Here is an 11848-nt window from a genome sequence, read left to right as displayed (position 1 = left end):
CGTGGGCTGTCCGGCTTTGGGGAGAGAGTGGGGGCACTGGGGCGGAGGGTGTAACACCTCTTGACGCGCCTTTGGCGAATGCATAATTAATCAACACTGCACAAAATGAAGATCTCTCTCCGCCTAGCAAATACTAGCCAAGTATCTTTTTCGCAGTGTAAACAGTATCTAAGTATCTTGAACTTAGCCAAGTATCTAGCCAAGAAACTATTAGCCAAGCTCTCGCCCCGCTTTTCGGCAATCAAGGGGAAAGTCAAGGGGAGACACGCAGGAAGGGGGCATCCACTGAGTGGGTCAACAACATTATGATCGCACCGGCAAAACCACTGTAAACAAACAAATTGATGGCTGTGGCGTTTGTTTTTGTTTACATGGCCGGAAAGCTTGTGGCAGGTGTGGGGCGTCGGCATAAAGCTTCAAAATAGCTTTCAAGCTTTCCAGAAAAAGCAACAGTTGTACCTCATTTTGAAGATTTTTTTTAAATTTACAATTATAAAAAGCTTCTTAACATTTTTTTTAAACTTATGAAATTATTTAAAGTATTTTTTTTATGAATTACTTTTAAAGTACGCTATACTTAAAAAAAACCCGATAGGAACTTACATTTTTATTCTGGTTTATTTTCAAATTATTTTAACTACAAGAAGAATTTAAAAAATAATTTATATTAGAAAATAGGTACAAAATAAATTTAAATTTAGCAACAAACTACGTCAACTTTAGATACTTCCTAAAATTTGTTAGAGTCCAAATTTCAGCATTGCTTTGCCATTGAATAAATTCGATTCCAAACCTCTAGGCCATCTTTTTCAAATTGCGTAACCATCTCCAGATCCTGTCCAATATTCATGACTTTATAAGGATATTTAACGGTTATGGGTGTCCACTGATCAGGTCCAGTTTCCGGACAGTTTGGATCACCGGTCCGGGCAAAGGTGGTTAGTATAGTCACCATTCGATGGATAGTGCAATATTCAGGAGAGTCCAAGGGAAATTGTTTAATAGCCTGCTTGTGGAATATGTAGCCCAAATCGTCGGCATGACACACGCCCCGCTTGATGTCATCCCCGCAAAGATTGTTCCGCATCAGGTTCAGCTTTGGGGAATCAAAGTCGAAGCGATAGAGGTAGGTGGGTGCCTGGGCTAAGGATATCCTGGAAAGTGCCACACGATGCATGCCATGCCAGAATAGTTTGTAGCTAAATAACTACAATATAAGAAATTAAAACATGAATAATATTCAGCTATTAAAAACGAACATTAGTTCTCTACTCACATCCAAAATTTGCGTTATATTATTTTTGGTTATTCCTCGAGGTCCATAGTGGTATTTTATCAGTTCGTTGGCAGCATCGGTTCGCTCCTCTGGAGACATTTCATTGTATAAACCATGGGACAGAACCAGGGCTGGTTCCTGTTTCAGCAACTCCAGCATATAGCCGTTATCTAGCTTGCAATAGGGATAAAAAACCAGCCCCTCGAAGGATGTACCTCCCATCAACAGGGGAACTTGACACGACCACGCCTCCTTCATCAGCTGCGTGTAGGGAACTTGTATCAGCCCGGAGTTGGTTTGGGCCAATTCAACACCAGGTACGAAGGGATACAAAAATCCAAACAGACAATCGCGAGCGTTGAAAAAATCATGACCCATCAGCTTTTCAGCTTCTACCGTACGAAGGAATTTCAATATGGATGCCTCGTTGGGTGGACCTTGATATCCTGCTGCATTGGCAAGGCGAGAAAACATGCTCTGTCGCTCTGGAGCATCTGACCAGGGACTCAGCATCGATCCAGACATCATAATGGCCTTGTGGAACAGACCCTTCGCCTGGGGAAGACACATCATAAAATGCACCGATGCCGCTCCAGCGCTCTCTCCGAATATAGTTATGTTCTGCGGATCTCCGTTGAAGCACTTGATGTGTTCGTTGACCCATTTCAAGGCTAGTATCTGATCCTGGAGACCCGCATTACCGGGGACATCGGACTCTCGACTGGGCATGCTGAGGAATCCCAAGGCACAGAGCCGGTAGTTGAAAAGCACGTATACCACATCCTTGCTCATCAAATAGTCCGGCCCGTATTTGGAGCGGATGGCACCTCCCGTGCGAAATGCCCCGCCGTAGAAATAAACCATGACCGGAAGAGGTGGCTTCGATTGATCAAACTAAAATTATTATTATGAACCAGATATAAGATACTAGAAATTATTATGTAAGATAGAATTAGATATAACATGTAAGGATTCTCTAAGAAAAAATAGATAATAAAGAAACCAAAATGGTAGAATTTTATTATGTATTAACTTTAAAGGGTAAACCATACCCTCATCATCTCTATTGAGAGCAATTGGTACAGTACTTAGCTTAACACTAATTGCTGAATTTCCATGCCAATAATTGTTACCTATAAAACATCTGTATGTATGTTCCATGAAACTCCCAAAAGCCTTAAGCCTGCCATTAAACCTTTCAGGACCAGGTAGCTCAAGTAAAATTCAGGTACCATTGTAAACACAGGTAACAGCATCTCGAATATAAGTGAGTAAGTCCTTCACATTGTACTTAGTCCTTTCTCTGCTGTGAAACTCATCAGACGTAAAATAGAAGTACAACTTATATCTGAACAATCAAGAACTGTGAAAACTCGTGCAACAAAATGAAAATGTTTAACGAAAATTTGTTCCTGACTTCGTTGGTGTCTCAATTTCCTTTAGAAACATATCGAATTTACCCCATAAAGGGTGGCATTGACTTTAGCGAATTCTTCGATCAATGCGAAATGAATCTGGTTCAAACTTTATTCAAGTGCTTGACCGAATACATTAACATAAAATTTAACCTCAAAGTATACGTGTCATACACCCGAGAAGATGAGGAGGGAAATCTTTTGCTAATGGAAAAATATTTTGAAGCTCCATATGTGGTTACTAACTGTATAAAGTCTGCTCTCAAAGAATTAAGTGAGGCTGTTACCAGCTTAAATACCATGAGCACTGAGTTCATGAGCAAGGATTCGGGCTGGTCCATACATACTCTTGAATATTTTGAGATCAACGTAATAAAATTGGATGAATTACCAACGCAAACTGCAATGGGGGATAACAAGGCTGAGTTTTCATATCCAAATCCAAATACCAAAATGGCTTTTCAGTCATTTCACAAAAATATATCGCCACCGATTGTGATTTATGCCGGAATAAAGGTACTGGAAGGAAACTATCAAGATACTTCCATGTCTGCAAATAAAGAAGTGCTAAGTCCCACCGCTTGTGCAGCTTCATTTTACATTATTCATCACTACAATTATGATATGAATGAAATGTTTACATTCGAAGGTAGATACAGTTTATTTTTAATTGATTTTGTATTTTTAATAACATATTTTCCTTTCTCCAGGTCCTGACTGCTTGAAAATGTTTTGTAGAAAGCTGAATGAAGAAACTACAAGACTTTATAACCAATATTGGAAAACAGAAAATATGCCAGAAATCATGTTTGGTAAAAATCAAATGCCAAATGTAAAATGCTTTGCCTGTGACAAATCACTTACTAGCAAAGAATGGGAGGTATCCTTTAATCAATTCAACGGAAAACAAATAGGTCCTGTGCATTCGGCTTGCAAGTTAGAATACAAATTAACAGACCCATCATTTCCAGTAATTTTCGAAAATTTCTCGACTCACACCATGAATTTATTAGTGAGTGAACTAGGAGAAGATATGAAACTTCTTCCCGGCGATACGGAGCTCTATTCTACAATAACCAAACGAGTTATTGATTCCACAAATTCTTATAAAATATGTTTCTTAAACAAAAACAACTTCTTTAACTTTAACCTCGAGTATATGGGGAGTTACATGGACGTACATGACTTTCAGCATTTGAAAGCCAAGTTTCCAGGAAACAAATTAGATATGATGTTTAAGAAATTTGTATTTCCGAATGGCTACATAGATAATGTTGAAAAGCTAAAAGAAACAAAGCTACCGGACATTAATCAATTTTTCAACACCCATGACGGGGATAAAGATAATATTGAGGACTATTACTTTGCGCAAAAGGTATGGACAACTTTCGGCTGCACTAACATTCTTGAGTATATGAAGTTGTACTTGGAAAGAGATGTTATCATTTTGGCTGATGTATTCGAGAATTTCAGGAAGACTTGTAATAAAATATACAGCTTAGAGCCAGTACATTATCCCACTGCCGAATCAATGTCGTGGGACGCGATGCTTAAATGCACCAAAGTGCAACTAGATTTAATCAGTGATCCGGAAATGGTCAAATTCGTAAGCTTAGCTAGGCGAGAGGGATTAATTCAATGCACCACGCGAATGATGGAAGCTAATAATAGATACATGCAAAAGTACAATCCCAGAAAGCCAACCAGATATTTGGCATGTCTTGAGGCGAATAATTTGTATGAGTGGGCAATGAGTGAGCCATTGCCATACTCTGATTTCAAATTTTTGAGCAGCTATGAGATCAAGTGCCTCGATTTTCGAAATATATGTCCAGATGGCGAAATAGGATATATATTAGAAGTGGATTTAAGGTATCCACATCATTTACACGATCCCCATAACTTCTTGCCATTTTGCCCTATCATCAGGATACCGCCTGGAAAAAAGATCCCAATCGTAATGGCAGATTTAAACGATAAAAAGAATTACATTTTAAATTTAAAACATCTGCAACTATGTTTGCAACAGGGACTGATTCTTGAAAACATACACAGGGTATTGTCCTTTCAGCAACGCTGTTGGCTAAAACCGTACATTGACTTGAATCTAAATCAATCAACCAAAAATGAATATGAAACGAGATTTTTTGAGTCCATGAACTACGCTATATATAGAAGAAGTATGAAGAAACCAGAGGAACACACTGATATTTTTTTGATTAAGGAAAAGGAATTTTTAAAACGCATAGCTCAAAATGACGTTCAAAGTGTGGAAATATTCGGACAAAACTTAGCTGCGATTAAGACAAAAAGTTCAATTATTTGCTACAATGAACCTATTTACATTGGCGTTATCGTTTCCGAATTAACGAAATGGAAAATGTACGATTATTATTATAATTTTTTGCTTGTCAAGTGTCCTTCCCTTGTGAAAGGCTACATGGACAATAACCTTTTTATTGTATCCATAGAAGAAGATATTTACAGTTTAATAAAAGGGAATCATGACCACTTTGATACCTCCAATTTTGAAGACAACCGATTTAATATAATACCAAAAAATAGAAACAAGCTAGGTCTTCTAAAAGACAAGTCTGCAGGCCGCATAATGGCAGCATTTGCAGGATTAAGAACTAGAGTTTACACTTGTATTCAGGAAGAGGAGGATATTGATTAAAATGTATTATATGTATGTACATCCATATGATAGAGTTTAGATATATGTGTTTAAATATAATGTATCATGTATAAATACTTTTTTATAAATAAAATTAAAATACCTCTAGCCTTACTTGATACTTTACTACATGGTCAGGGGCTACTGCAAAGGCTCTGATTCTGATTACTCACATGCTTGGTGTATACATTCAGGTACAGGCAATCCTCGCTACCGATGATCTGGCCCGTCTTTCGGTCTGCCTGAAGGGGTACACTTTTTTCCTGCCTTGCATCCAATTCGTGTTTCCAAGGATCCGCCGGAACGGGTGCTACGAAACGCAGCTCGCCCAGCGGCGGCTTGGCGAAGGGAATCCCCTCAAAACTATAGAAATCGTCACCGTAGAGACCCATCTGCCAGCGGCCTCTCACCTTACCGACAGATAGCTCAACGACCTTGGAGTCTGCATCACCTGACTGACTGGTGGCTCCACTGATGGTATAGCTCCGTTTTGGTATTAGATAGCGCAGACATTTGCTCCGACTACGACTACGTGGCAGGAAGAGTTTCCACATTCCAGTGCTTCTCGACCTATAACAGTCGGGTAACTAGATCTGGCCTACAAGGAGAGTTTAAGACCTCCCCCAAAATTTTGACTTTACCAGAAAAAGAAAAATACGAAATATATCTGATCGCCAACTGAGCGGAAAAACAATATACATATTTTTATACAATAAAATCGCCAAAGTTAAAAAATAAAATTTTAGAACACATTTTGCGAGCCGAAAAGCTTTAATTAAAATTTTTAGTGGGCCTCGATGGGCAAGTCCTGATGCTCACAGTCACGGCATCGACATCCCTTGCTGTGCTCTTCCTCCAGCAGTTCGAAAAGTTCGGCATTATCGCATACCTTATATAGCATAGGCCCATCGGTGGACTCCTTGTTTTCATATGAAATGATCTCTTCCCCTTGAAGAGTCTCACCATTCTCAGGTTTGGGTTCCGCAGCACTTTCCATCTTGGATTTCTGAAATTTTTGGATCTGAATATCGATATTTGGCTTGTACCATTCGTAAAGTTTAGGAAGGGTAAAAAGCAACACGTGTCCTTAAAAAAAATACAATTAGAAATTATCCTCATCATCTTAATCTCTAAATTGAAAGCTGCTCACCGAAAATTAACAATGTCAAGCCATTAAAACAATCGCCCAGCAAATTAAGGCCGCACATTACGGCCAAAAACTTTAAGGATCTCTCCCAGTTCTCAACCACAAACAATTCCAATAGATGATTTATGGTCGCGTTAAAACGATCCACGCCAATCCCGGCTAAACGCATCACCTCCTCCCTAGGAATGTTTAAGTTTGGCTGCCAGTACAGGCGATAGGGCTGATTCTGGCCCACATCCTTTCGCCAAGATCGCATAAGTATCCCAATGCAGCGGGTGCCAATGCTTGCCAGAAGCACTGTGATCCCCGCCATGCTCACCACGCTGATTATCGAGTGCGCCACGACGTCCAGGAGAATCACCAGGATGCCGGTGAATACCACAATTGACTCGCGATAATTGCGCCAAAGGACCAAATTCTTGACGAAGTCCAACAATTGGTTGGAGTTCTCAGCCGGTTTCGGATCTTTGGAAATCATCTTTTTAGATTTAAGGCTTAATTTATGAATATAGGTAGAAGGGTTGGGTTGAGTTGTTACTGTGATTTCTTGTCTTTCTGACAACTGTAAACAAAAGGACTACTTGTAACAAAAAAGAAAGAAATTTTCATAAAAACTTTGAAACCTTGTAAACGTTTAGTTGTAGTAAATCACTTGAAAACTTCAGTCTTATTCTTCAGTTGACGGATACAGTCTTAATTTATTAAAAAATAAACTGCTAAAATATTATATCATTTAAAATTTCGCAGTCCCATGAATTGTCTATCTAAATCAACTGTTCCGGCTTGTAGATGCCATCCCACACCTGCAGCTTTTCGTACTCAGGCAGATCAATAATTTTTACTTCATCACTGATGTTTAGCACCAACTTAGGATTTTCTTTAGTTGAGGGCTTCCAAATAACTTCACCGATTTCCGGACAATTTGGGTTTGAGCTTGCAGCAAAGGCTGTCCAAATACCAATCATTCGTTGAATTGTTTGGTACTCCTTAGAGGATTTTTCCAGCTTCCAGCTCGCAGCGTTTCGCCACAAGTAACTGAGATCATCAGCGTGCGCTACTCCTGTTTTAATATTGTCTCCGCAGAATTTGGTGCGATAGAAGTTGAAGGTCGGGGAATCAAAGTCAAAGCGATAAAAGTATGTAGGAGCCTTTGCATACGCAAGCCTGGCATTCAAAGTTCTATTAAATCCATGCCAGAAGATCTTGTAGGAATAGTACTAAGAGAAATAAAAGAGATAATTAATTTAGATTTAAATAAAAGGCGGTATAAACTCACATCCAAAATATTCATAAAGAGCTTGGAACTTGGCGGGGCATCTCCAAAGTAAGTTTTAATCAGCTTTTGACTGAACTCCAGATTGTCCTTTTCAGTGTTCACTGCCCGAACATCAAACGGCACCATCCTCAGGGGATCTTTGGTAAGGTTGTCCAGTCCCTGGAGATTGGCAGAGACTGCAGGATACATGAAGAGACCCTCGAAGGATGTTCCTCCCAGCATGGCAGGCAGTTCGTTGGTCCAGGCCTCGCGAGCCATTTCCACCGGCAGCTTGGGCACCACACAATCCTCACCCACGTAAGGTTCCACGGTGGGTCCAAATGCAAAGATCATTCCATTTCTGCGGTGTTCTGGAGTCACCAAATTGTGGTTTACCAATTCTATAGCAGGAACTCCACGCAGATGCTCCAAAACTTGGGCATCGACATTTTCGCCAGTATAGCCATTTTGTTGCGCCAGCCGGAAGGCAAAGTCCTCAGTAGGACTATTCGCCCAATAATTATGCACGGTTCCTGACATGGGGATGGCCTTGTGGAAGAGGCCCCGGGTCTGTTCTGTGCACATCATAAAATGCGTGGAGCAACCGCCGGCACTTTCGCCAAAAACGGTGATATTATTCTCATCCCCATTAAAGTTCGAGATGTACTTTTTGACCCACTTGAGGGCCAAGACTTGATCCTTAAGGCCAGCATTTCCGGGTACCTTCACGCTGGGATCCTTGAGGGACAGAAAACCTAAAATAGAGCGAGTTATAGCTTAGACTTCCTTCGGGAAATAAGTTTTAAGAATACATTTTTCCAAAAACAGATTACCAACCATTACAATTCAGACACCAGCATTTGATTTAATATTGATATTTTGAACTTGTACGCAAAAGTTCGCGATAGATAACGCCACTATCACACCTTTTGGGCTTGACGATAAGATATTAACACTAGTAATGTCGACTCACCAAAAACATCTAAACGGTAATTGAGTGTTACCAGGACAACATCTTTGGCCATGAAATAGTCCGGCCCGTAGATTTCCCGTGTAGCCTCGCCCACGGTGAAGGCCCCACCGTAAATATAGACCATTACGGGTAGAGGTTTGTCAGTCTTTAGCTGTCAAAATAAATTCAATCAATTATAATTATCATAGGTAACAAAAGTAAAAAAAAATCTTTAATTTTATAAAATTTTTAATGTTATTTTGTATTTGAAAATTTTCTTAGATCTAAGGACCAATTTACCCTATAGGTAGTGACGTCATTAGTTACGCCAGACAAATCACAGGTGTTATAACATCTAACATCTAAGTTATTTAATATAGTTAATTACCTGTTTGGCATAGACATTCAGATACAAACAGTCTTCGGCTCCTTCGATATCGCCTGTCATAAAACTTTTTTGGAAAGGCTTCTCCGCATAGTGAGTGCAATCCAATACCCCACTCCATGGATCAGCCGGCTGGGGAGCTTTAAACCGTAATTCTCCCAACGGAGGCTTTCCAAAGGGGATCTTCTCGAAACTATAGTAGTTGTCGTCATAGAGGCTCTGACGTTTAACGCCCTTGATCTTGCCGAGGGGCAGAGTCAGTTCACAGGTTTCTTGACTGAATTAGTAACGATTAATAAAACAAATCTAGGGTATTCCAGACTTACTCCGCTCACTTTTCCGACATCGCGAAGTAGTTGTCCGCCTCGGTCAACTGTGTCCAATTGAATGAATTAAAAAATCAAATCACTACCCAAAGTTCGCTCTCTTACAGAGGTGTCTTAAATTACGTTGCCACTGATCGAGCTTTTTGCTTTGGTATTAAAAGCTTGTTTATTAAAAATCTGTGGTCTGTTGTCCATTTAGGTGACGAACTGCCCGCAGGTGGCTTTTAAAAGCTTACGAATACTAATTTTTGTATTAAAAGATTAAAACCTGCTACACACAAGCCAGTAATGTACTTTATCAAGTTTCTTTATTTACTTTAAATAGTAGTTGTGTTTAAGTAAAATCTTCGTCATTTCCTTAAAACAAAGGTAAATCTGCCTGTTCATATAAGCGATCGTAGAATTTTAGCTTCGAATACTCTGGCGAGGGATTATCTTCAAGTCCTCATCAATGTTAAGAAGTAAAGGGGGCTCAGATTGGGTAAGAGGTTTCCAGTCCACGAGAGGCTTTGTAATTTCACAGTTAGGATTCGAAGTAGAGGCAAAGGACACCCACATGGCCACCATTCGTCTGATGGTAGAATATTCTGGTCGAGACTTTTCCAACTTGAAGGTGGTCGGCATCACAAAAATATACGCTAGTTCGTCTGCATGACAAACGCCCCTCTGGTTCGGGTCTAGAAAACAGCGTTTCCGATATAAATTAAAATCTGGAGAATCGAAAGCGAATCTGTAGAGATATGTTGGTGCCTGAGCATAAGCCAGTCTGGACCGGATAAGACGATACTGCGAATGCACTATATTATGAGTAAATAATTTTTCCAAGCCATCCGCGCGCTCAATGGTCAACTGATTGCCATGAGCCTGGCAAAAAAAGTCCAGGAACTGCTCCCCAACTTGACGTTGCTGCTCGGGGTCGTAGTGCCGCTTTAAGGTCCAAGGCAGTACACGTTCAGGATTCTCCTGAAAAGCTAGAAGTTCCTTGGCGCCATCGTTTTTCAAACCCATTAAATGATACAATCCGTCCTCAGAAGAAACTCCCAAGACGACTGGAATTCGATGGCTCCAAGAGGTGCGAAGTAGTTCAATGGGTTCAGCTAGCAACACTGCTCCCGGAGTAACATAAGGTTCCAGGCAGGGTACAAAGTCCAAAATCTCACCCTTTTTCTTTTCTTCCGGAGTGGATATATCGGCTTTTGCCAATTTGTTTGGGTCCGCCTTCAAAAGGAATTCAAAAACTTGTTTGTCGATGTTTTCGCCCTCATAACCTAAATTTTTGGCCAGCCGGAATTCCCAGTTGGGTCGGCGATATAGCTCCATGCAAAAGCCAGCCATAAGAATTGCCTTTTGGAAGAGTCCTTTTGCTTGTGGACTTGCCATAAGATATTGGGTACTAGCGCTACCAGCGCTTTGCCCAAATAGGGTCACCCTTTCGGGGTCACCATTGAAGTTAACCGCGTTGGCCCTAATCCAGCGGAGAGCATGAACGACGTCCTTGAGACCTGCATTTCCAGGAATCCCCAGAGAAGGATCCGAAAAACTAAGGAAGCCTAAAACGAGAGAGAGAAATAAATTATTATTATCTACATATTTTGTCTATTTATTTTTTTATTCATTCACCAAAAGCTCCTAAACGATACCCAACTGCAATGTAAATGACATCTTCTCTCATAAAATAATCTGGGCCAAGGGTCTGCCTCAAGCTATCTCCGCGCTTGAATACACCTCCATGTAGATAAACCATTATGGGTAAAGGATTTTCGCTTCTCAACTTTAACAAATAAAAATAGTAAAAAAAACTTGAAAATGCTTAGCTTATTATATAATATATTACTCACTGATTTCACAGAAATATTTAAGTATAGACAATCCTCAGATCCCTTGACCTTCTCAAGATTTTTATCAGCTTGAAGACAAACATTCGGTGGCTGGGTGCAGTTGAGAATTCCGCTCCAAGGCTTCATCTCGTGAGGTTCCTTGAATCTCAAGGATCCAATAGGAGGCTCGGCGTAAGGGACTCCATCAAAAGCGTAGAATGGTTGACAGTAAGGAGATTTTAGAAGAGTGCCCCGCACTTTTCCGTGCGTTGTTTGCACCACTGGTGAAGTTTCACTGAAAAAACAAAATTCTAAATAGTTTCAATTATAATAAGAACTTAAAACTACTTTACTTTTCTGCAGACATTACTGATCGCTAGGAGCTTCAAAATTCGACTGTGTAGGAATTTTAAAAGTTTTTCCTCAAATCTCTACAATTCCACTAGGGGGCCCAATAAACCTACTTAATGTCTTAATAAAATGTCAGTATTTAATTGTTTAAACTTTAAAGATACCTCTTCTAGATAGTGGTAAAAAAGATTTAAGCTTATCTTACGTCTTTATCTAAAGCTTTTATGCATGTTTATGATAGGAAAAA

The 11848-nt window shown here is 40.0% G+C and overlaps 3 protein-coding genes and 1 pseudogene across 3 annotated transcripts; all 4 read right to left on the bottom strand.

Moving 5' to 3' along the window:
* Window positions 1–643: 643 nt before the first annotated feature.
* alpha-Est6 (alpha-Esterase-6) lies at window positions 644–5930 on the bottom strand. The gene is made up of 3 exons (XM_043212456.2): window positions 5542–5930; window positions 1277–2170; window positions 644–1207 (listed from the first exon to the last, which is right to left on the bottom strand). The coding sequence occupies exons 1-3, from the start codon at window positions 5920–5922 to the stop codon at window positions 755–757; spliced, it is 1728 nt and encodes a 575-aa protein (XP_043068391.1). The 5' UTR covers window positions 5923–5930; the 3' UTR covers window positions 644–754.
* A 102-nt stretch (window positions 5931–6032) lies between these two features.
* Rtnl2 lies at window positions 6033–7093 on the bottom strand. Its single transcript, XM_017249210.3, has 2 exons — window positions 6519–7093; window positions 6033–6454 (listed from the first exon to the last, which is right to left on the bottom strand). The coding sequence occupies exons 1-2, from the start codon at window positions 6991–6993 to the stop codon at window positions 6153–6155; spliced, it is 777 nt and encodes a 258-aa protein (XP_017104699.2). The 5' UTR covers window positions 6994–7093; the 3' UTR covers window positions 6033–6152.
* A 100-nt stretch (window positions 7094–7193) lies between these two features.
* On the bottom strand, window positions 7194–9557 carry alpha-Est5 (alpha-Esterase-5). The gene is made up of 5 exons (XM_017249209.3): window positions 9443–9557; window positions 9111–9384; window positions 8744–8894; window positions 7792–8525; window positions 7194–7732 (listed from the first exon to the last, which is right to left on the bottom strand). Exons 1-5 carry the CDS (start codon window positions 9451–9453, stop codon window positions 7280–7282), a joined length of 1623 nt encoding a protein of 540 aa, XP_017104698.2. The 5' UTR covers window positions 9454–9557; the 3' UTR covers window positions 7194–7279.
* Window positions 9558–9791: 234 nt separating this feature from the next.
* LOC108130299 (esterase B1-like) lies at window positions 9792–11641 on the bottom strand (annotated as a pseudogene).
* Window positions 11642–11848: the final 207 nt, after the last annotated feature.

The sequence above is a fragment of the Drosophila bipectinata genome, chromosome 3R, assembly GCF_030179905.1.
Source record: "Drosophila bipectinata strain 14024-0381.07 chromosome 3R, DbipHiC1v2, whole genome shotgun sequence".
NCBI classification, from domain to species: domain Eukaryota; kingdom Metazoa; phylum Arthropoda; class Insecta; order Diptera; family Drosophilidae; genus Drosophila; species Drosophila bipectinata.
Note: the sequence above shows the minus strand (reverse complement) of the source record. Positions and strands in the feature narration are given on the sequence as shown.

Coding starts and splice junctions, on each gene's coding strand:
- alpha-Est6 (XM_043212456.2), bottom strand. CDS start 5,922: ATGTGGAAACTCTTCCTGCCACGTAGTCGTAGTCGGAGCAAATGTCTG. Junction 2,171..5,541: donor TGAATGTATACACCAAGCAT/GTGAGTAATCAG, acceptor TAATAATTTTAG/TTTGATCAATCGAAGCCACC. Junction 1,208..1,276: donor ATATAACGCAAATTTTGGAT/GTGAGTAGAGAA, acceptor CTTATATTGTAG/TTATTTAGCTACAAACTATT.
- Rtnl2 (XM_017249210.3), bottom strand. CDS start 6,993: ATGATTTCCAAAGATCCGAAACCGGCTGAGAACTCCAACCAATTGTTG. Junction 6,455..6,518: donor CTTGACATTGTTAATTTTCG/GTGAGCAGCTTT, acceptor ATTTTTTTTAAG/GACACGTGTTGCTTTTTACC.
- alpha-Est5 (XM_017249209.3), bottom strand. Junction 8,895..9,110: donor TGAATGTCTATGCCAAACAG/GTAATTAACTAT, acceptor TTATTTTGACAG/CTAAAGACTGACAAACCTCT. Junction 7,733..7,791: donor TCTTTATGAATATTTTGGAT/GTGAGTTTATAC, acceptor TATTTCTCTTAG/TACTATTCCTACAAGATCTT.